We start from the raw sequence: 24347 nt of genomic DNA, 5'->3' as shown, positions 1-24347 counted from the left end.
TTTGCTTCGACGTGGATGGAACTGGAGGGTATTATGCTGAGTGAAATAAGTCAATCCGAGAAGGACAAACATTATATGGTCTCATTCATTTGGGGAATATAAAAAATAGTGAAAGGGAATAAAGGGGAAAGGAGAAAAAATAAGTGGGAAATATCAGAAAGGGAGACAGAACATGAGAGACTCCTAACTCTGGGAAACGAACTAGGGGTGGTGGAAGGGGAGGTGGACAGGGGGTTGGGTGACTGGGTGATGGGCACTGAGGGGGGGCACTTGATGGGATGAGCACTGGGTGTTATTCTATATGTTGGCCAATTGAGCACCAATAAAAAATAAATTTATAAAAAAAAAGGAAGAACTGGTTTGAGAGAAAAAAAGAGAAAAGAAAAGAAAAAAAAGAAAGAAAAGAAAAAAAGAAAGAAAAAAGAAAAGAAAAGAAAGAAAAGAAAAGAAATAAAAAGAAAAGAAATAAAAAGAAAAGAAATAAAAAGAAAGGAAAACAGAAAAGGTGGCACTGGAGTCAATGCATCCATAGGTTAAAGACGCCTTTGTGTGGCATAAATCACAACAGTTAAAATGTACTACAGGTTAAGCTTCCTAAATGGCGACTTCACAATTACCAGAGTGTTCACACGGGAACACAGTGCATATGCAAACAAGTCCAGGTTGTTTCTTAATTTTATCCAAGTACCTTTATGCTGCTTTGGGGTTTTATCATAGATAGCTCATAATATGCTACAAATTAGCACTCTCAACTTGAAGTAAAACCAGAGGAAGTAAAACAAAATTATGTGAGGGCTGGGATTGATATTGATAAGTAGCAGGAGTTCTGCTTGCTAAAATGTATATGAAACAGAAGGGAAAAGATTTGGGTGGGTCATAAATCATGTGTTCTAGACGGGGCGTGTTGGTGAGTAAAATCAGTGGATAATATGATGCGTAGGACTGACATTTCAACTTGTCATTTTAGAAAGAGACATAATCTTACATTTCTAGGTATATATTTGAATACTGACCTGTTCTGAGGAAGAATTTCCAAGCAGAATTACTCTTCTCTGAACATATCTTTCAGACGCCTCGCTGTAGGCAGGGGTGGCTTTGCTGCCCTCTTTATGGAGTTCAGGTCTCTTTCTGGAACCCACTGCCTCTTCAGAATCCATCTCCTTGAAGCTCTCATCTATTTATCCCAAAAAGACCAAACGAAATGTGACTTGCTCTTTGTCACTCTGACATTAGCTTAACTAACACACAGTAACCTAACCACTTTTTTTTTTCCTAATAGGGGATAAAGCTTGGTTTTCTATAATCTACAGTTTAGCAAATTATTTTCTATTTAACGTACTAGGAAATTGCTAAGGCCCAGAACAAGTTTTAAGATTAAAACACCAGCCCAACACCAACAACTTTTATTCTTCCTGCCATGTTCACAAAGCAAGTAAAGTACAGGCTCTGCATTAAGGCCTTTTTCCCACTTATCAAATACATCCCAAAGTGTAGATACTCTGGTTTCTGTACGTTAATATTACATGCTGTTTATGTCAACATCTTACCATTTGCTCACCATTTTTTTCTGAAACCAACTTGGGAGATGAATAAGTGTAGGAGAAGCCAGAGCACTCGGGTTCATTTTCAAGTTAGGATCTCTGAGAACAGTTCCTGAGCTTTGCAAACACAGAGAGACTTTATTTGGGCTGCCTTGTTGTTTGCATAGAGATGCCTGCATTTATTTAAACGGTATGTGTGTACTTTCTTTCTCTCTCTATCACCTGAAAACAGTATCACCTACAAAATGCATCTATTCATCGAGCTAGATGTACACTGTAAATATAAAATACTCCTCTCTCTTCCAGACTTGGAAAAAAAAAAAAAAACGCTGGAAGATAAAATATGGACTTTTCCATGCCTCCGAAGTTAGAATTTTAACAAAAACCTGGACACTTTTAACCAAAGGAAGAGAGCTTGGTTTTCCAGAAGGACAGGAGGTGGAGGTACTGGGAAAGATCACCAGGCTGCAGTGTCCAGAGGACCGCTGGCCTTCCTTCTTTGTTCACTTCTTTGTTCACCATATTACCTTGCATAAGTTTTTTAACTTTCTAAGTCTCAGTAGATCCCCGTGTACAATATAGCTGGTAAAGTGCCTGATTATTCATTCTTCAAATGCCATAAGACTTTTGAAAGCTCACAAATGATTTCGTAAACCTATCAGGTGCCACCTGTAAATGTGTACCTGGATGGTTTCCAGGATCCAAGCTGCAAAGACATGTCAGAACGGAAGGGACATAATAGGTATAAAAATGCATTGCTCAATGCCTAGCACACACAGAAAAGATATTCAATATGTGTTTGCTGACTCACAGATTAGAATAAAAATATGGAGATCTCACTATCTTAAACCTAACCATTTCTGATAACTCAATTTTATGTGTCTGCATGGCTAGGCTGTTGTGCCTAGTTATTTGTTCAAACACCAGTCTAGATGTTGCCATCAAAGGTAATTCTTAGATGTGACTGACATTTATATCAGTAGACTTTGAGCAAAGTAGATCCCCCTTTATGATGTCAGTGGGCTTCATCCAGCCATTTGAGAGCTTTAGGAGTAAAGATTAGGGTTTCTCCCCAGAAGAGAAAAAATGGAGTCTCAAGACTGCAACATTATTTCATATTGAGTCTCCAGTCTGCTGCCCTGTGGAATTGTGACTCAAGACTTCAACTCTTGCCTGAATTATATATCAACTCTTACCTGAATCTCCACCCTACCACTATGTCCTAAGGATTTCAAACTTGCCAGCCCCCATAAATCTCTCTCTCTTTCTATTGGTTCTATTGGATTCTGCTTCTCTTGGGGAAACCTAATTCTTCATTCAAGTGAGGATCCCTCAAAATGAGGGATCAAGTTGGCCTGAAAAATGAGTCTGTTGGGTTTATAAAGACAAAAAATAAATAAAAAGTTATAAAAATTCATAATAAAAAATAAATAGATAAATAAAAAAAGCTAAGGGAAGATGTATCTAGGCAAGACTAAAATTTTTCAGGGATACTATTCTGTAAATAGGAATGAAGAAGGCAGCCTAACTTTCAGGATTGTTAAGAGGTTTAAGTAAGTTCATATTTACCCTATTTAGAATTGAACAGTGCCTAGCACAGTGCCAGGCACCTAGTCAGCACTCAGGAAATGTTAGCTGGTGTGAATCTTTTCATCATCATCAATTATCTGCATTATTCTCTTTATGTGATTATTGTGTCTGCCTATGTAATAACAAATAATTTAATTCCCATAACTACTCCATTGTGGCAGGGGCCTTATGTCCTTTTGGCAAAAATGGCAAAGAAAGGTTAAGAAGTTGGCCTAATGTGACACAGTTACAAATGATGAAGAGTATAAATTCAACAGAAAAAAAAAAAAAAACTAAAACATAGAGGACAGAATCATAATCCCGATCTCCTCACAAGTATTTTAAGGAATTATTTAAATAAGAAATAGAAAATGATCATTTGAGAAGAACTAAGCACACACTGAGGGGAGAAATAACCTTAATAGAATGATTCCCCATGAATTTAAATACATGTGGGTGCAACAATTTATGCTTAATGCTTTGATAAAATCCCCAGTGTGTTCTGGCATGAATTTATATGTGTTAACCTAAGAATTTAGATTTTAGTTTTTAAGGGATTACCTTTAAATTCCCAGATTAATACACATGAGAATTACTTAGTTTAAGAGCCTAAAATTCACAAGTATGAATTCCCATGCTAAGATTGAAAACAGTATACTCCCTGTCTTCTATCACCCAAAGCATTTATTTAAAAGCTAAAACACACTCTTTAAAAAGTGTGGCATAAAAAAAAAAAAGCAGCATATAGCACCATATCAGAGGATCCAAATATGTCATATCCTACTGTAAAATCCGGCAATAGCAAGTAAATCATTTTTGCTATCTAGGGTTATAAGTTCTATCCAATTCTAGAAAATTCGTCCATAAATACCTTCCCCCCAACTGTAGTTATATTTAAGTATTTGCAACCTTCAAAAACAGATAGGTCATCAGTGAGTGGTTATATTTAGAAAACATAGATCAGCATTTGAAGGAAAACATCTTAACAAATTTATAATTAATGTTGATATAAAAGATTGAAAAAAATTATTCTCTTATCATGGGCTTCTCCGTGTTCACTCTTGTCAAACAGCCTCATTAATCCATTAGAGAGAATTCTATTATCAACTTGTAGCGGTGCTAAAAGAACATATTTATGATAACTTTCTCATCAGTTAATTTATAAATATGCAAATTGAATTACAGAAAGAAAATTTTAATCATCATGGCTCTTTAGTTATTTTATAGGTCATAGGCACAAATTCTATTCAATATGCTATCTTGCGCTGATAGTAAAAAAAAAAGCCTTTTATAAATCAATGATAACTGGAACAATGACTTTTAAATGTATATTGCAAGGTATTCATAATAGGATACTTCTTCTCCAATAAAAATGATCTAATATTCAATAGATTGTGACATGCACTATACAAAAATCATTTCAGAACAAGCCATTATGGTTTGTCAAATCATACAACAGAAGATATGAGCAACATGAATGAGTGTTTTCCACTAACTATCCTCTGTATATCCTATTTCTTACTGCATATATGTAAGAAACAGCAAACTTAGGTGGCATTAGGTGGTCTTACATTCCTGTATATATGCTACTGCAATATAATAGCAAATACATGTGCTATTTAGTTCTTTTGTGAATTTAAAGTAACAAGGTCATGTCATTTAAAAAGCAAAACCAGCCAACCAACCAACCAAATAAAAAAATATGTGATCATAAAAACATGGTTCTGGAAGAGTTTAAAGAGTCATCTAGGTAGATCTGCCACTGGATGGAAAGGAACATAAATTATGCAAATTTGAATGACCACCCTAGTCTTAGAATTAGAATATACATATATCAAACATGATCCCCTTCCTCTGGAAGGCAAGTGAACTAGCTAAACTGTGGTTGTACTCTTACAATGGTAGTTTTTAATATAGCCCAAGTGTTTCTACTACTTCTCACTTCTCACTACTTCTCACCGTGGGTGAGCCAACTCTGAAGATGGTTGCTAATTCTGCAACTCATATCTGAAACTCCACCAGCAAGTGTTCTAGAAGAGCCTTGAGGGATCTTCGCTCTCCAAGAGAGAAGCTCCCGAGAATTCTAGGTCTACCCTTACCATCCATTCCTATGATCTCTTTAACATCAGTGTTGGAAAGAAATTCAATGTAGCCTGTGCTCAGGGACTTGGGATGACTATTCCGGAAAGCCTAGGCTGCTGGAGCCAGATAGAATGTCTTAAAGTGTAACATAAAAAGGGCTTTGAAGTTAGCTTCTGCTCACTGAACCCTGAAGGTGACTTTCTCAAGTATCAGTTGACCTACAAATGTTCTTTTACTGCCAAGAGCCCGCACAAACCTCCTATGACGCCAACATTTGGGGAAAAGGGAGAGGGGTCATTCCTGGAAGACATTTTGCAGTTTGTGCATTGTATTCCAACATTGCCTGGAACTTGATAGCTCTTCCAGAGAACAGCTACAAGACTTATAAAGCTGATACATGGCTCATAAAAGAATCTTACTTGGAGGTTAACAATAAGCAATAGCAGATGCATAGACGGGGAGATCTCTGTAGATGTAACAAAAGCTTTACTGTAAGGGCTAGGTAATCCTGACAGACCAGTGAGGGTCACAGAAAAAAATAAATGAACATGCATTTTGCATGCCAAAACAAACAGATAGACAAAGGGTAAATGGGATTGATACAGAGACACCATCTTCAGAGAGAGGCAACCCACATCCAAATCCCAGCTCTACTACTTACTAGCTCTGTAATCTTGGGGAAGCTTCTTAGAGTCTTGATAGAGTTTGAATCTCCTGGTCTCAAAATTGGAATGGAAGTTAGGGTTAGGAAGATAACACACACCAAAGCACCTTGCTTCATGCCGGTCATTTGGTAGGGACTCAGCAAAAGGTAGCCACTCCCATTTCCTTGTTTGTTTGTTGTTAACTACTTAGTAATTGTATGAAGTATATCACTTTTCAATAGTTTAGGTTCTGTCATTTGAACTAGTGTTTTTGTTTTCATTATGAAGTAATGAACTGTAGACAGCTTCTGGGTGTTGTAGGAGAGAAACCTGAAAAACAGACACCACACTGATAATTGCTATAGAGGTTCTAGCTCCTTTGGTAGGCAGACCTGGTGAGAAACTCCCTCCATGGTGCCCCAGTAAGACCCTGGAGGGTCAAATGGGTTCTATGAGACAGAAACTGAAGGCAAGAGAATGTCCCCCTCAAATTCAATGCCAACAGTTTGAATCAATCTGCTTACTTTTCCCTTCAGAAGTTTTCCGCAAAGGGAAAAATGAGGAAGGCCAGCAGGACAAAGGCAACTTCTGAGGGGAAAGAGAACAGACAGCACCAAAGATAGGGATCTGATTTTCACTCCACACTTGCCAGATCTCTGTGAGCTTAAGAAAAATACTAAATCTTGCTTAGCTTGTTTCATTACCTTAAAAATAGAAATAATGGCAGCTACTTTGGACAGTTTTGCACTGGTTGGCCAGAGTTGCCATGTCGAGCTGAAGGCACCCCTTGAGCACCGAGGAAGTAATCATAACTCATGTGTATAGAAGGCTCACCATGTTTGGGATATTATGCTTTGCACTTCCCATTCATTTCATCATTAATTCATAACTCAACAAAGACTTCTCAAGTCAAACTCATGCTCTAGCCAACAACTGTGCTAAACTTTAAAAATTCATCAGTGAACAAGGTAAGCAGAATCTCTGCCCTCTTCATGTTCAGGAGATGGTCTAGTAGGGAAGAAACACACTTCACAGATAACCTCACTAATAAATAATGAGTTAGTCAAAGGAGTGGAGAATTGACATTTAAGCTGAACCTTCCAGAAGAGATTACAATGGCCAGTAAGGAAGTTGTCCCAGCATCTATGAGGGTTCAGTATACAGAAGGAGCTCCATGCATATAAAGAACAAAAGGAAGCCCATGTGGCCAGAGCATGGTGAGCAAGTGCAGGGGACTTGAGATGAGGAAGGACAGTAGATTGGTCTTTATCCTGAAAGCAACAGGCAACAGTAAGAGAGCTTCAATGAGGGGTGAGCAAGATGCTGCGTGGACAACAGACTAACGCAAAAGAAGAATGGATGTGGACAAAAATAGTCCCACAATTCCAGGCAGGAGCTGGTGCTCACTTGAGACTGAGTAGGAACAGCAGAGATGCTGAGAGGCAACAGAGAATAAGATCTCATATATCCTGTGATTTCCATGTCAGCAAATAAATATTAGGCATCATATAGGAGTCAAACATTATGCTAGAGTCTGAGGACATTTAAGGTTTAGTGGAAAAGAAAGCTGCTAAGGAAATAAGCATAACGATAAATCTGAAACTAATAACTAGGATGCATGCCAACAGGAAACAACAGAGTGATAAGAGAAAAAGCAGCAGAATTACAGTCTGGTTATCAAGGAAACACATTTAGTAGGTCAAATCCACGGGCCTCAACACTTCATAAGGCGTCATTTTGAATTAATTCGTTATTATTAAATACAACAGGTGATGGTTAACTTGATGTGTCAACTGGGCTAGGCTGTGGTACCTAGTGGTTTGGCCAAACATCAGTCTAGATACTGCTGCGATGGTATTTTTTAAATGCGACTGGCATTTACACCAGGACGCTCTGGGTAAAGCAAATCTATATAATGTGGGTGGGCCACATCCAATCAGTTGAAGGCATAAGAAAAAATGCAGGTTTCCCAAAGAAGTGATTCTTCTCCACACTGAAATATAGAAATTACACCTCCACCTCCAGTCTGTTGCCCTGCCGAATTCAGTCTCAAGACTACATATCAATGCTTGCCTGAATTTCACATCAACTGTTACCTGACTCTCTACCCTACCAGCCTGCCCTACAGATAGATTTGCTAGTCCCCACCATCACATGAACCACTATTTTAAAATAAATCTCCCTCTTTCTGTCTCTCTCTGCATATACATTTATTGTATATGTATTATGTATGTGTATATTATATATGTGTTGTGTAATACGTAGAGACAGAAAGAGAGAGAGTTTATTTATTGGTTCTGGGTTCTGTTTCTTTAGAGAACCCTGACTGATCCACAAGCTAATATTACTTACATCAAATCATATACAAAATTATAAAATAATAAAATGTTGTGCAGCTACGTAGTAGATGGTACATAGCGGCATTCAGGTCTATATTCCATATTAAGTAAAATATACTGATGAAGAACCAAGGACCAATTGCCCATTATTTTTACAATCTTTACTGAATGAAAATTAACATAATATTATCCTTCCAGGACCTATTGCTAAAAAAATAAAATGGTAGGGAAACTTGTGTGGCTCAGTTGATTATGTGTCCAACTCTTGATTTTGGCTCAGGTTATGATCTCAGGGTCGTGAGATCAAGCCCCACATCAGACTCCATGCTCCATGAGGCACCTGCTTAAGATTCTTTCTCTTCCTCTCCCTCTTCTCTCTCTCTTCTCCAAATAAAAATAAATAAATAAATCCTTAAAAATAAATAAATAAAACTAAAATGAATTTTAAAATGGTGGTGCTGTTGGTAAGTTATATACACTGAAAAAGAGTTATGAATTCTATTTAACATTGAAAATTATCTAATTATTTATGTCTCTTTATATTTAACTTCCGGGAAACACAAAGTAAAAGTGGTCAATTACAGTTATAATACTGTCCTCTATTTCTTGCACATTTACTTCTTTGTGTAGGTGTTCTCAAATCCCTCTTCAGAAGCAAGTAGAGCACAAATTATAAACAGCTTTGCCACATCCACTGTGAGAATGAAGACCATTCTCAGCAATCAGACTGTCGACATTCCAGAAAGTGTCGACATCACTCTGAAGGGACACTGCTATTGTGAAAAATCCCAGAGGAACCCTGAGAAGAGACTTCAATCACATCAATGTAGAACTCTGTCTCCTTGGAAAGAAATAGAAGAGGCTCTGAGTTGACAAGTGATGGGAAACAGAAAAGAACTAGCTACTGTCTGCACTGTCTGTAGTTATATATAGAACATGGTCAAGGGCATTACACTGGGCTTCCATTACAAGATGAGGTCTGTGGAGGCTTACATTGTTATTCAGGAGAATGGTTCTCTTGTGGAAATCTGAAATTTCTTGGGTGAAAAATACATCCACAGGGTTTGGATGAGACCAGGTATCGCTTGGAAAGGTGATTTAATTCTTGAAGGAAATGACACTGAACTTGTATCAAACTCAGCTGCTTTGATTCAGTAAGCCACAACAGTTAAAAACAAGGAGAATAGTCTGGCAGGTTGATGAATAAGATCCAAGTTGTTCAGCTACAGAAACAGAAAGATGCCGAATGATTTTTTCAGACGAATTTGTGATATTTTAAAGATGCAATAAAAGCTGTATTGATCTGATTTTTTAAAGCAAATCATAAACAAATAAATATAAGAACAACCACAGTGAAGACAAATGGGGCAAACACACAAAATGCCATATGTTGCACCTTTGCTCGGGTGGCCCTCCTCAGAACCCATCCTGGCCCTGTTACATGCCTGCATGAAATAACTGCACAGGCTTGAATACCAAAGCAAAAAGAAAAAGAAATTATCATTAACTGCAGATTTAACATCGGAAGTAAAGACAGCTGCTTTCTCTAAACTGTGAGACCCAAAATGAACCACAGGCATTGGGCCATCACCGCTGACTAGGGAAGAGTGACCAACAATATTTGATTTCATGAAACTTGCCTGTCCCTGGTCAGAGCCATTCTTCATTCACATATCACAGAACATCTTATTAAGCCCACTTTGGTCCTTACGTCACAAAAACTCCAACAAATACAACTACCTACTGTGATCCGTGAGGAATTAAAACAGGTTTCCAGAAGAATCCAACTGATACTCTTCTCCAGAAATCATTGGGATTATCTTTCATCCCCCAAGTGCATTGGGTAAATAAAAGGTTGAGATCTTTCCAGTTATCAATTCACCCTGATTTGAGCTACTGCTAAAAACTGTCCTGAGAGCAAGTCCTTGCCTTATCTTGTATATATATATGTCTTTTGATGATATCCTTGATCATCTAAAAAGAGGTGTAGTAATTGAAAATCATCTTTTAAAATAATCTTTGCATGGTGCTCGAGTCCCTCTATCTGCGAGGACTTAGCCCAGCCTTTCCCTAAAAGGTTCAGATTCAGTGGCTGGTCCCCAGCCATGGAACGTGGTCTTCTGAACTGTTATCTGACAACTGCAACTAGACCCAAGGTTACAGAAGAGGAAATCAGATCGCCACATCTTTGTGGTTCAGGAGCCAGGCGGTGGTTCCATGCCTTCGATGAAAGGAATCAACAGACACCTTGCACAGAAATCTCCTCTGCCGGATGACTTTTGCACTGCATCCCAGAATGCTCATTTTAAACTCAAAGAGCAGGGATGGCATTTGAAAAGGGATGATGCTCCTCAAACCCGTAACACAGGCCTTATTATGACACCAGACTGCTTCCGGCACCGTCAAAGGAAAGCAAATTCCTGCTTCTTCCCTCTGACCGGCTGGTTGTCCTTGATCAAAAATTACCTTCACTGCCCATCATGTTGTTAGTGGTTAAAACTCACCATTTAAATTGTAAGCCGCAAAATCTAAACGGAACTGCATGTGTGATCTTTGTCACCTCATTTTCATGAATGGAAAAGAATATTCTGACACAAAAATTGCATACTTAATTCTAGCTCACCCTCTCTGCTGACCTCCATCCCACACTGCCTTGGGTTTATTTCCTCATCCATCAGTGGGTCAAAGTAATTTCTGCTGTATTCATTTCCTGTGGAAAGTACATGAAGTAAGGGTCAGCGATTATTAGAAGCACATGAACCGAAATGTTAATTTTGAAATCGACACCAGCACAGAAGGGCCATTTTGGCTACTTTATAAGCTTAATTTTTGTGCAAGTACTTCCAGGCCCTCCCTTTTTTGTAATTATCATCTTGCAAAAGGTCAGAAAAGGTAATTCAAGAAACAAGTTCACGCTATCTTTCGGTTGCTAAAAAATTAATGAGAAAATGATCCAATGTAGACTTTAGAAGAATCATAATAACAACAACAAAAAAAAAGCTTAAGTAAAATTATGTCGAGGGTATACTCAAGAAACAGACATTGTTGGATTATAATGATGTTTAGGGCTCACTGATCTTTTTTTTTTTTTTTTACCCGCGTGTTATTGTGTTATTTCCAGAATTCTGTCGTCGACTTAGTAGTGTCTTAATTATGAGAAACTGTAAGCAAAATTTCCATGTTGACAGTTGGACAAAAAGAAAGAGGGGGAAAGTGACAAAGAGAGAGAAAGAAGGGAAAGAGGAAGGAAGGGAGGGAGAGAGAAGGAGGACAGGAGACAAAGAACAAGAAAAGAGAGAGGGAGGGGGTCGTGCTTGCAGATCTTTCTGCTCTGTCAACTTAAGTTACATGAATGGAAGATACAAATGATCCCGTCAGAAATTTTCTTCAATACACATCCACTATCTCAACAAACAATCCCCAAATCCTCACTTTGCATCTCTCACTTACCTTTGTCCTTGTCTCCACAATCAAAATGTAGCATCGAATAGGACCCTGTAATAGAGAAAAGGGTCTGTTATCAATTTTCCAAATCTAGTTTCATACTTCCTGCAGCCTGAAATGTATATGTCTGTTGCCAGCAATTTGCATTCAGGAAAATATAACCTACTCTGACGATAATTCGAGTTGCCTCAAACGCTGCAAAAGAAATAAAGCATCCGAGACCGGAAGCAACAATAACATTGCAAGTACTGTTCTCAGGAAAGGGTTAACGTACACCAGGTATACTGTGATACCCCCTAGTATATTTGATGTAGGATCAAAAATAATCCAAACAGCAGCTCCTTTTCCAAGACTAAATGGAATTTTGATATGAACCGAGGTTTAATTTATATTTCTGGACTGGCACATTTTTGCTGTCAGGCTCTGTTCTATCAACGTAGTAAGTACAAGAACTGAAAATCTGCTTTTCCTTGAGGTCTCAATAAAGAAAAAAATAAATGAGTTTCATTTTTGTTACTTTATCTGTCAACAACTACTAGGCTGGTATGAATCTTGGCAGTATGTAATCAAAGTCTTATGTACTGCAATAACACAGCCATTCTACTTCATTCATGTAATTGTTTTGGGTTTTTTTTTTTTTTTCCCTCTCTACCACAAAGCATGGTGCCACGGTAAGCGCACTCTTCCATATGCTAGCAAAATAATTCGACTATATTAAAGCAAAAGTGGCCGTGCATTTCTTATGATTATCACGTACCAGCAGCAGTCAACGATGGGAATCCAGATCCTGCCTACCCTCCCTCCCCACTTCAAGCCTAGATTCTTTGTCTACTGAAATGTTAGCAATACCGAGTTAATCCAGACCTTGGAGAAAGAAACAGAGTGAAGTCAAAAGGAGCCAAAAGTCTGGAGAAGTTTATTTGGTCTGTAGGTTCTCAGGCCATTTGCATCCCTGTTGTCAGCTGAGAAATGAGGGTCCCGCCCAGCTGTGCAAGGAGGAGGTCTGAGCACAGGGAGCCCCTAGGCCCCACATCACCCCCCAGGGCTCCTTGCTTCCCCGAGCGACTGGGAGATGGGCCCCCAGAGGTCTACGTATGGTTTCGACATCTATGCAAATCCTTCCTCCCACATGCAGTCGGGCTGAGGCACACATGTAAGTTATAAATGCCATTGCTGGGGTGATTTATGTTGTGCTTCACTTTCTGGAATATGGCAAATAGCATTTCTACAGGTAAGGCTTATGAGGAGTCTTTACAAAGAGGCAATCCCCTGATTCCCTTTAAGCATCCCCAAAAGCTACATTGTATCATATCATATCATATCATATATCATATCATATATCATATCATATATAATTAATATATTTTATTAATTCACATTTTTCTATAATTCACATTTTTATAATTCTATATTTTTCAATAATTTGTATATTTTATGTGACTCATTTATTTTTACAGCTTATGTATTTTCCACTATATTTCACATTATGTTGTGCGTTGTTTTACATGTATATTATACTTGTTTATTGTCTGTCTCCCACACACACAAAAAATCAAAAACTAAAACAAGTTTTTTTGTTTTTTTGTTTTTAATTCACATAAAAGTTCTCCATGAGGACAATGACATTATCTCCTTGTTTACTCCCTCAGTGGCTAGAAGTGCACCGGGCACACAGAGGTACTCATTATATGGGAATTCATTTGTTAAATAAACCTCTCTTGGAAACCTAATGCAATACCCAAATTCTTTCCTTGTCTAGATGTTCTATCTTGATGAAATGAGCAATTTTTTTTTTGCTCCCACCCCTTTATTCATCTCTTCCTTTGTACTCCCCATTCCTTCTCTTTTCTTTCTAGACCCCCTTCCCTTTGCTTTTTTAACTGAGTGCTTTCTAGGAGCCAAACATCGTGTCTGGATTTCAAAAATGAACAAACGAAACACCATTGGCCCCAGGTTTCAGGGCACAGGGAGCCCAGAGAACAGCGAAAGGAAGCAAAAGCAGTCTGGTAAGATTTCATACTGTGGCAAAGGATGGAGCTCTGTTCATAGCAGGAGCATCTAGCCCATGCTGCGGATTTCAGAGAAGACTCCCTGGAGAAACTGCTATCTGAATAAATTTTGAAACTTCCTCACTAGTCCCATAATTGAGTTTAACTCGTGTGTTTTGGTTTTTAAGATTTTATTTATTTATTTGAGAGACAGAGACAGAGAAGCAAAGGAGAAAAAGAGAAAGACAAGCTGACTCTGTGGGGAGCTTAGAGCCCAACCCAAGGCTAGATCCCACCACCCTGAGACCCGGCCCTGAGCTGAAATCAAGAGTTCAATGCTTAACTGAGCTACCCAGGCGCCCCTAACTCATGTTTGTGTACAAATTATTAAGTTGTACAGCGTCACTTTATGCTGGTATCATGTTTCATATCTACTCATTTGACCAGTGTTTAGTAAGTGCCTATTATGTCAATATGTCAGCGAAAGAATGCTCAAAAATCCTTCCCTTCACAGAGCTTACATTCTGAGAATAGAAGAATAAAATCAAATGAATATGTATATTTTACAGGGTGGTTTTTTTTTTTTTTTGGATAGTGATTTGTAACATGGGAAAAAAATAAGAGCCAGATAAAGATGATTAGGCCACCCAAGGAGGAGTAGGGGTCACATCTCTTACATATGCCTTTGTTTCAAACTAAGAATGAGAACTCAGGATTAAATCACTATATTCTCAAGACTATGGAGATAGTAAAACCATAATGTTTACGGTAATTTCAAGTACTTATAATTTATATTTATAATTATGCATAATTTATTTATAAGTAACTATAATACTTAAAATCTATTATTTGTAACTTACAGTTTTGCCCATTTCTTGCTTTAACATAAATCAGCCTATGAGTCAGATAAGAATGTACTCTAAAAAAAGAAAAAAGAATCTACTCTAAAATATCCAAACAATTCCTCCATTTTATTGGTGTATCTTGCCCCGATAAACCAATAACTTAAATACAGTAAGCAGAGTTTAAGACAGTAAGGCACATGGAGCCCATTACAAATTTTGCAACAAAAGATTTCATCTTAACACTAGCCCCTTTGCTCATGTTTCATTGGATAGTGTCAGGATTTAATAGAGTGGGATGGTTTCAGAATAAGACGTCTATTACCAGAAGGTAGGTTACTAATAGGATAAATCTCTGCAAGTGCCCTAATCATTCAGAATATGCTTTTGGATATATCTACAATCATCTCACAGGAAAATTAATAGACCCACTGAGAAATTCAAAGTAGGGCATTTAGCTATGTACATACAACAGATTTTAATTTGGCTGATATTTAACTGTTTGTTATATTCAGATGAATAATCTGACAATTGCATATGCAAATATATATACATTAAAGCATGGCTCTCCATTGAAGCAATTGGATGCGATATATAAATTAACAAATCAATATATTGGCCTCGTAGATACTCTAGATACTCTTATTTTTATTTCCAACTTCCCAGAATTGGCTGTTCTATGTTTGGAATCAGCATCAGCTCATGTATTTCTTGGGCTATTTTTTACTGAACTGGGGGAAGAAAACACATGTACTTACCTCTGCCCTTCCACACATATCAGGTTCTCCTATCATTTAACTCAGAGCAGCACAGAATGTAATCAGGGCTTTTACTTAAATTACACCGAACATGAACTTTGGTCAGAAAATCCTCCAGTGTGCACCCATGCAGTTCCTTGGGGGCTGTAAGAGCGAGAACGAAATTGCCCACTAGAGGAAGGTTAGTGTGAATCATGGAAGTGTCTTGGCTCAACAAGGCAATCACTTCCTTTCAAATCAGCTATGTTCGCTCCAGAGGAAGAAAATCTGAATGCATCTATCTGTTCCTTGGGAGGTTTTTATTGACTCCATTCTTGTGCTCTTCCTGTGAATCCACCTGCTTCAGCTCAGCCATTTATCACCAATCATCATGCTGTCTGTAATATACTACAAGTTAAGTAAGTTAAATAAACACAAGGCTTGCGTGTAAACTAAATAGCTAACTAAACAATTTACATTCTATGGTTATAACCATGCGTCTGTACACTTTTATGTTTACATTTTTACAAACTAGAATATTCTCCTGAAGTTATTCCTTTTAAAGGCGTGAAGCCTCTATAATTAAATTTGATTCCCATGAACATTACGAATAAATTTGAGAAAACTTCCTATTTTCCCCTCTTTGAAAATCCAATATGAAGAACTCAGGTTTAAGTGTCCACAAGGCCGGACAGTTTACATATATGTATGAAATATAAATGTGGAAATTAGAGGCTGTAACAGAATATAGGAAGTGGAACTATGTCAAATTCAAACAAGCTCCACCATACTAAATCAGTCCAAATACTGTTTTATAAAGTTGACTTACAAACATATTTTAAAGGCAACTAAAGATATGAGAAGACTTCTTATTATGATAAAGAATCGTTATCTTAAACCAAATTCCTCATTATGCTAAATATTTAAACAAAACCCAAATAAACATCAAAAAAGGAAACCTAATGACAAAAACTCAAAGTACGACTCAAATGTTCACTATCAATATTATTATTCAACATTCTGCTGGGAATCTTGGCCAAAGCAGTTAGAATAAAAATAAGGGGGTGGGGGGTAGGGGGGGATGAGCTAAATTCTTGAATATAATATATTTTATATAATTATTATTTGAAGATAATATTCTTTCCTATCGTGAAAACATGAGATTTAACCAAAAAACTTTTAGAACACAGATGACATTATTGGCATAATTACTTGAAAATTACCAGGTAATCATTAAGAATCATTAATTTTTCGGAACACCTGGGTGGTTCAGTCGGTTAGGCATCTCCCTTCAGCTCAGGTCATGATCTCGGGGTCCTGGGATTGAGCCCAACTTGGCGGGCCAGAAAGGGTTTCCACTCAGCAGGGAGTCTGCTTCTCCCTCTGCTGCCCTCCCCTGCTCATGCTCTCTCTCTAATAAATAAATAAAATATTAAAAAAAAAACAGAATCATCAAGCTTTCTAAATACCAATAATAGCCACTTAGAAGATAATGAGTATAGAAAGCCTACGCCCATAAAAAAAGCTCCAGAGAGCTCTCAAAAAATTAATTTATAGGAATCCATAGGTGGTCATCAAGAATATTCCTCTTATTCAGAAACTCATACTAAAAGACTTGAATTTTTTAACAACAGTTAAAAACAGCAAATTGAAATCACTTCCTTTTTCTTCTTTATGGAAAGGCTAACCTGTGACAATTGCTTGGCTGCGGACACTATATTCCAGAATTGGTGCCCTGCTGGACAAATTAGCTTTCTTAACTGCTTATTCTCACTTCCTTCCCAAATCTTGTGGGTATTTGAGATATCAGTGATTTGAAAATCTAAATAGGGTAATAGTTGAAGTTTGCTAACAAGTACTAATTAATTGAGCCATATTCTTTCTTCCCCTAAGGCCCTCCCTCATGGTAAATTACGAGGCATCTTAACTTTCAAACCACTGGAGTGTTGTTGAGTGCGTAACTGCTGCAGGGCTTTATCCCACAGCACCCCAAGGCACTGAGGCATCATGTGCTCCTCTGGAACTCAAATCCTCAGAGTTAAAGTGTGTCCCTAAGTAGCTAACTTCTAAACAGGAAGATCTTTCCATTACTTAAGTAATGATGATAATTTGAAGGTTAAGTATAAATATATTATTTTTTTACACATGTCTAAACGTCCTTCCAAAAATATCAAAGTAGGTTTCCTTTTTTTTTCTAGTTTGAAGCCTGGTAATATTATTCTTCATAAAAATAAATCTATGTATGTCGTGCGTAATATTGCCTGTCAAATTAGCATGTACCTAAAATTAGGCATCAATCACCTTTTAACCTTTTTTATTATGCCTTCATTCTTTTAACAATACGTCTTCCTCCTGGATCTAAGATTATTTGTATACATGCACTGTATTTAAGGCTTCGTTCAGGTAGTAATCCTTCCATCACACTATTGCACACTTCAATATGCAAGCAATCAATATCATGGATTATTAGATTTTGTTTAAATAATCTTAATTAATACTCTTTTCTCTAAAAAAATCTGGTAATGTATAGACATCTAAACGTTGTCTCATAAAGTGTAGGGTTCAGGAATTCCCCTGGCTTTTTAGTAAGATCTTTGGTCAATTAATCTGAGAATGACTCAGGAAAATCATATTTTCTGTTAAATTCTCTTTCATAGAAAACAAAGGTGATCTGAAGGAAACTCTAAATGGAATTATTTGGAGATTAAAGACTCATTTATACAAAAAGAATAAAATACTAAGGTCATGAAAAACTTTTCTAGGGTGATCCCTGGGTGGTGCAGTGGTTTGGCGCCTGCCTTTGGCCCAGGGCGCGATCCTGGAGACCTGGGATCGAATCCCACATCGGGCTCCCTGCATGGAGCCTGCTTCTCCCTCTGCCTGTGTCTCTGCCTCTCTCTCTCTCTCTGTGACTATCATAAATAAATAAATTTTTTAAAAAAAGAAAAACTTTTCTAGTAAAATTGTTCTTAAAAGGGAAATGGAACTATTGAACTCTGGTCAACATGATGACTTACAAAGCTTGAAGTTTATATAAAATTTCATTGATATAGTGTAATTTTTTATTTTGGTAGAAAAATACATCTTTTAAATTTCACTGGGGGCACCTGGATGGCTCAGTTGGTTAAGCATCCAACTCCTGACTTTGGCTCAGGTCTTAATCTCAGGGTCATGAGATTGAGCCTCTCATTAGGCTCTGTGCTCAGCACAGTATCTGCTTGAGATTCTCTCTCTCTCTCTCTCTCTCTCTCTCTCTCTCTCCCTCCCTCCCTCTGCCCCTCCTACCTGCATTATCTCTACCCCCAAAAATATATAAATAAGTCTTTCAAAAATTTTAAAAATAAAATTTTACCAAATATTTCAGAAAATGTGGGTAAACAATGTCTAATGGCTAACACACTGCATCTCTAATCTATCAGAAAACATTGTTCTCTCAGGTTTTTTTTTATTATGTAGCTGTTCATAGGAGGAAAATAATTGGACTTCTGTAATATCAGCTATGTGATTTCCAGTCTAGCTTTTCTATGATTCTAAAATCCTTAACCATACTTTTCACTGTCATATAGATTCCTGTGCTCACATTTTTATTTTAAATCTATATAAATTTCACTGGCATGTACATAAATCCAGTGGTTTAAATGTGTGAATCCATGTCTCATCAGTGAACTGGAGTAACAAGGCAATATCTCCCAATGTTAATCATTCTTAGAAAAATTCTTATTGCACTCAACTATGCATGACAGGTTTTCTAAAATATTATTTTACAAAGTCATCTATTGGGGGTTTCATTAGCATCAACTTGAAGAGAACATTGAAAATAATTGTGCTTGACAGCTGGGAAAGCGTTAACCCATGCTTTTAATTTTAGCATTATCAGAAGTAAGAAAAGGCAACACAAATAGACATTCTGCTGATTTCCTGGGCGAATCTGTCTGGTTAACTGGACTAGTTCCTTCTGAGAAGACAATAAACTAAACTTTTCTTATTCTGTGGAAATTCTTGAAACTCAAACATCTGATTAAAATGCTCTTTCTCCAACTGGACATTATTCTAGAATTCTATTACCTCATTAAAAAAAAATACAGGAAGGTAATCCTAAATTGATTTGTGTTGATTTGGAAATTGATAAGATAGTTCATCTTTCTTATATTTCTGTAAATGCTTTCTTTATTTATTTCAGAAGGAAGAATGCTTTCCTGGGTGTTTATTTTTAGCTTTTGAAGTCAATGAAAGAGATTCAAATCACTTAGGAACCAAATGGTGTCTACAGACACAAATCCAGGTTAGTTCAGTAAACCTAAAGCAAAATTTTTCCTGCATATTTCCTTTATCATAATAACAATTGAAATGTCTCAAAGCAAACAATATATATTTTTGTAAATGTTCTATAAATTTCATATAACACTTGTTTTCTATCTTAAGGGGAAAATAGCTATAAGATCAAAACAGTTTTATGCATCATCGCTTCTAAAATAATCTAGATTATGGAGGTGCCTGAGTGGCTCAGTTGGTTAAGTGTCCACTCTTGATTTCAGCTCAGATCAGGATCTCAGGGTTGTGAGATCAAGCCTCAAGTTGGACTCCCACTGAGCCTGCTTAAGATTCTCTTCCTCCCTCTATTCTTACCCCTCCCCCTCCCACTTACACAGCTCATGCCTGTGTTCTCTCTCTCTCTCAAAAGTAAAATAAAATAATCTAGGCTATGTGCACTGTGAAGAAAAACAATTCTCCTCACATATTTGCTCAGTTTGAATTATACACTTAACACACATACTTATATGTTATTTTTAGTACAAATTTCTGCATAAGTGTCTTTTTAATGGTCACACCAATCTGAAATTAGGTTTATGGTCACATTTATAACCTTAATCTTGGATTTTTTTTTAGCTCAGGCACAACTGTTTTGGGTTGCCTACCCTCATTTCAAACTATCCTTCATTTCTTCTGGAAGGATCTAAGGATCTAAGGATCACATGCTCAAACTAATTCCCCTCAGTGTCTTTGGAACATCCATTATTTTCTTTCTCCACTGTTCAGCCTTCCGCTTTGCTGCTGCCTAGTCTTCCTCTTAATTCCAGAGCTGCTGCTAGGGCCACCTCAAGTGAACACTGCCTCCAACCCTAATTTCTGTTACTCTAATTATAGATCATGGCATGCTATGTAGGTCTCCAACACCTTCTCTGATTCTGAACAAACTTTGGACTCACACCCATATCCACCCCACGTTCCACTGACAATGTCAAGTGAAGAGATAGATACATCATCTTTGCCTACATGGTATTCCTCTACTTTACACAAATTAGCAGGTAGAGCCACTGCGATCCTCAACAACTGACAGGGATCTCAGCTTTTATTCCAAGCCCCTCTCCCAAAACCCAAGAATAAATGCCTGGAAATTAGATCATGGGACAATATGATTGGCAAGCACTATATTATAATCAAAATCACCCTTCCTCTCTGGCCCTGAGCTATTGGCCTGACATCAAGCTTGTGTGACCAACTGTCTCTTTCCTTGCCATTAACCCTTTCCTAGAGGTCATCTTACTTTTTTTTTTAATGGAAATGCAACAAGTGAGCCAGTCAAATCCCAGCTGAAAAGAGCTTAGCAAGGTTTGAATTTAAGATGAAATTTCATTGATATAGTATAACTCTTTAATCTGATGACCAGAAAGTAATGTTTTACATTTTCACCTAATATTTAAAGGAAACTAGGTTTTTTTTAATTTTAAAAAGTGATTTCTATTGAACTTCTAAGATATTGACCACATCACTGACCTATCAAAAATCTATCTGTATTAGTTTTGTTTTGTTTTGTTTTGTTTTTCACTAAAAAGCTATGTTCATTCTAGGCTTCTTGAAACCACAAATCCTCAGATATGCTCAGTCCTAGGCTGAACATACTTGAATTAACTAAACTGGAATCCCACTTACCTACACACACACACACACACACACACACACACACACACACACACACTTTCCTTCTTTTACTCATACTTCTGGAATCACCCTATAAATCATGCTATTTATAAAATAGAAGTGAAACTCTTCCCTGAGAAAATATTGCTTTTTTGAGAGTACCAGATTAATCTGGATTAATTAATCATCATCTCAAGAGTTGCCCTCAATGTGACTTTGCTGATGTAATATGTTGCATGAACATTGAGAACTTCCATGTCTGCTGTGTTCGCTTTTGTATTTCCTGTATGTAGTATAGTGCTTAACAAATGGAAAATGCTCAGCTAATATGTTTTTCAGTAAATGAGGAGGAGGAAATGGAGAAATACATAAAGCACTTTTCATCTTATATATATATATAACTCCTAAGCAAAATATTGTATAAATCATTTTATATCCAACTAATCACACATAGACCACTCTTATTTTTAAATTGTCCTGATGTTATTAACCATAGGATGTGGTCAGTAAATAATCAAAGACATAGGAACTATAAGGGGCAGTTATCAGATTTTTGTTTGATTGATTTGTGTTGCTCTCTTGCATCTGTTTCCCCTCCCTAACAGCATCCCAATTTCCTGGTTCCCAGTGTGTATCATCTTGATGGTCCAGTAACTTCAGATTCCTGTCTCCATCTACAGAAGCCAGGGAGGGCTAACAGGACCTACGCTGTGATAAAACCAGGAGGCAAGCAAGTGATCTGAGCATGGCCAACCCAATAATCTCCCCTAGGACTTTGGGTAAGCGAAGCAAGGATGGAAAGAACACTAGAAATAGCTTCCATGAAAGGCAAGGATTAAAAGGAAAGAACTTCCCAATTGCAATGAAATAACTCACCACCAGCGGAACTGTTCTGTCCACTTCTATAATTTTTTTCCTATTTCTCTTCTAAATCCTTTCCATAGCTTTTTCTCACATCTGTCCCACATTTCATTTTAATGTCATTTAGACTTCAGGCATTCTCTACCTATTTAGTGCCACTATATATTTAGATTATTAAATATTCCCTTTTGACCCATCCAGCCCTCAAGCCCTTGTTAGGGTCAGAACCTAAGCTGACTCCTCTCTCTTTTGAAATTCTAAGCAGTTTTAGGTTCTCTGCCACTTTCCCTCTTCCACTATTATAATTCTGAATCTCCCTTTCTCAGAAGGCTAATCATCATCAGGTCAAAGCATAGCAGGCAATGAGCAGAGAGGATGATCTGGGATCAGAAAAGCAGTCAACACCTACGAAGCATAAGTTCTGGGCAAGATGGAATAAAGGACGTGTGGCCACAAATAATCACATATATTCTTCTAACGCTTTTTTAAAAATTATCTAAAAGGTGGAAATTATTCATATTTACTTAAAGGATGATCATTTGTGCTCATTTTAATAACACTGTGGGGGAATATCTAATTACTCTTTTACCTAAGTAATCAAGTCAGTAAATGACATAAATTCCCTTTTCTAAAAATATTAATAAGAAACAGTGTCCTATAATGTTTAGAAGTTTCTAAATTCACGTATTTCACGTATTCTTCTTCATTCAAAGACCGTAATATTGCACATTTCATGTGTAATTGAAACCTTTTCTGGAGACTCTTCCAAAGGCAAGCACACAGGACGGATTTGAGTAGAGATGCAGCAAATAATTTTTGTTAAATGTTGACTACGTTCCAGAAGACAGATGGTATAATACCTACCTATGTAATGTCTGGCTGGTTTTGTCAGGATGATAATAAATCATTTCTGGATTTTCCACCTAAAGTTTCTTCTTTTTTGTTCCTTCCACTTTGTTGTACTTTTGGGTTATAAAATTTTCTCTCTCTCCATTTTCCAGAATCAGGCCAACTATCACTCATGACAATTACTACCTTTTCATGCCCATCCTCATCTTCCAAATATGGGAATAAGCCCATAGTAGTAGCTCTCGACCCCAGCTGCCCATCAAAATGCCTTATAGAAGATTTGGAATATAGACCTGCTCAAGAGTCATCCTGGATATTATAGCTGCCTAAGGATCACCGGCTCCCCAGATAACTCTGATCAGTAGCCAGCATTGAGAAACACTAACACAGGAACATAAATTCTAGTTTTAGGGATATATCAGAATGCTAAATCAACATACATTGACCTAAGCAATTATACTCTCATTATAGAAACTCCTACATACAAAACTAACATCAAGGTAGTTGGCATTTGGAGTAGGCCTTCTTTAAAATCATAGCAAAGTTACTAATTCTTGGTAATTTACTAGAACTCACTCGGCTTATCTCCAGGAATATCCTTTTTATCCAGACTTTTCTATGTCATAGAAATATTGTTAGGGGCGCCTAAGTGGCTCCATTGGCAAAGCATCCAACTCTTGATTTCAGCTTAGGTCATGATGTCAGGTTGATGAGATGGAACCCTGCATGGATCTCCACACGCATTGGGCAGTCTGCTTCTCTCTCACCCCCCGCTCCCATTGCCCCTCCCCCAGCTTACAGCCACACTCTCTTTCTCTCTCAAATAAATAAATAAATCTTTAAAAATGATAAAGAAAGAAATGATGTGGGATCCCTGGGTGGTGCAGCGGTTTGGCGCCTGCCTTTGGCCCAGGGCGCGATCCTGGAGACCCGGGATCGAATCCCACATCGGGCTCCCGGTGCATGGAGCCTGCTTCTCCCTCTGCCTGTGTCTCTGCCTCTCTCTCTCTCTCTGTGACTATCATAAATAAAAATTTAAAAAAAAAATTAAAAAAAAGAAAGAAATGATGTTAGAAATGACAAGTACATTTGAGACTTTGTTGGGAATATTATATTATGGATCAATATTGGTTAAGCAGCATTTTGGGGGCTGAGATATTATAGTTCTCTAAGATTTCCTCAAATTCTACCACACAGATTTCAATGGCTAAACCTCCAGGTCTAGGTAGTTATAATCATATTGCTCAGTACCAGCCACCAGGCATGTATGCCTATGGAGCACTTGAAATAAAGCTAGCTCGCATTAAGATTTGCTGCTCTCTCGCTTGGAACATGGAGGTGGTATCCAGTCATCTTGGACCACACAGAGGGGAATGAGCTCAGGGATTACAAAGCAATGAAATAGAAAGTTCTAGAGCAAGGATAAGCGTCTGTTCTCATGGCCTTTCTTTTTAAAAAGATTTTATTTATTTATTCATGAGAGACACAGAGAGAGAGGCAGACAGAGGCAGAGGGAGAAGCAGGCTCCCTGT

At 37.5% G+C, this 24347-nt stretch overlaps 1 protein-coding gene and 1 pseudogene across 1 annotated transcript in view; one reads left to right on the top strand and one right to left on the bottom strand.

The window, feature by feature from the left end:
- LOC121499940 overlaps positions 1 to 24347 on the bottom strand; it is a 178504-nt gene that overhangs the window by 9115 nt on the left and 145042 nt on the right. Inside the window, exons 7-8 of the mRNA XM_041771211.1 lie at positions 10799 to 10885; positions 1014 to 1174 (exon numbers count right to left, since the gene is read on the bottom strand). Of these exons, the coding sequence (XP_041627145.1) occupies positions 1014 to 1174; positions 10799 to 10885 (248 nt within the window). The remainder of the gene's footprint in view (positions 1 to 1013; positions 1175 to 10798; positions 10886 to 24347) is intronic.
- LOC121499824 lies at positions 8878 to 9375 on the top strand (annotated as a pseudogene).

The sequence above is a fragment of the Vulpes lagopus genome, chromosome 10 (genome assembly GCF_018345385.1).
Source record: "Vulpes lagopus strain Blue_001 chromosome 10, ASM1834538v1, whole genome shotgun sequence".
NCBI lineage: Eukaryota > Metazoa > Chordata > Mammalia > Carnivora > Canidae > Vulpes > Vulpes lagopus.
The sequence above is the reverse complement of the archived record's forward strand: the minus strand, read 5'-3'. Positions and strand labels throughout refer to the sequence as shown.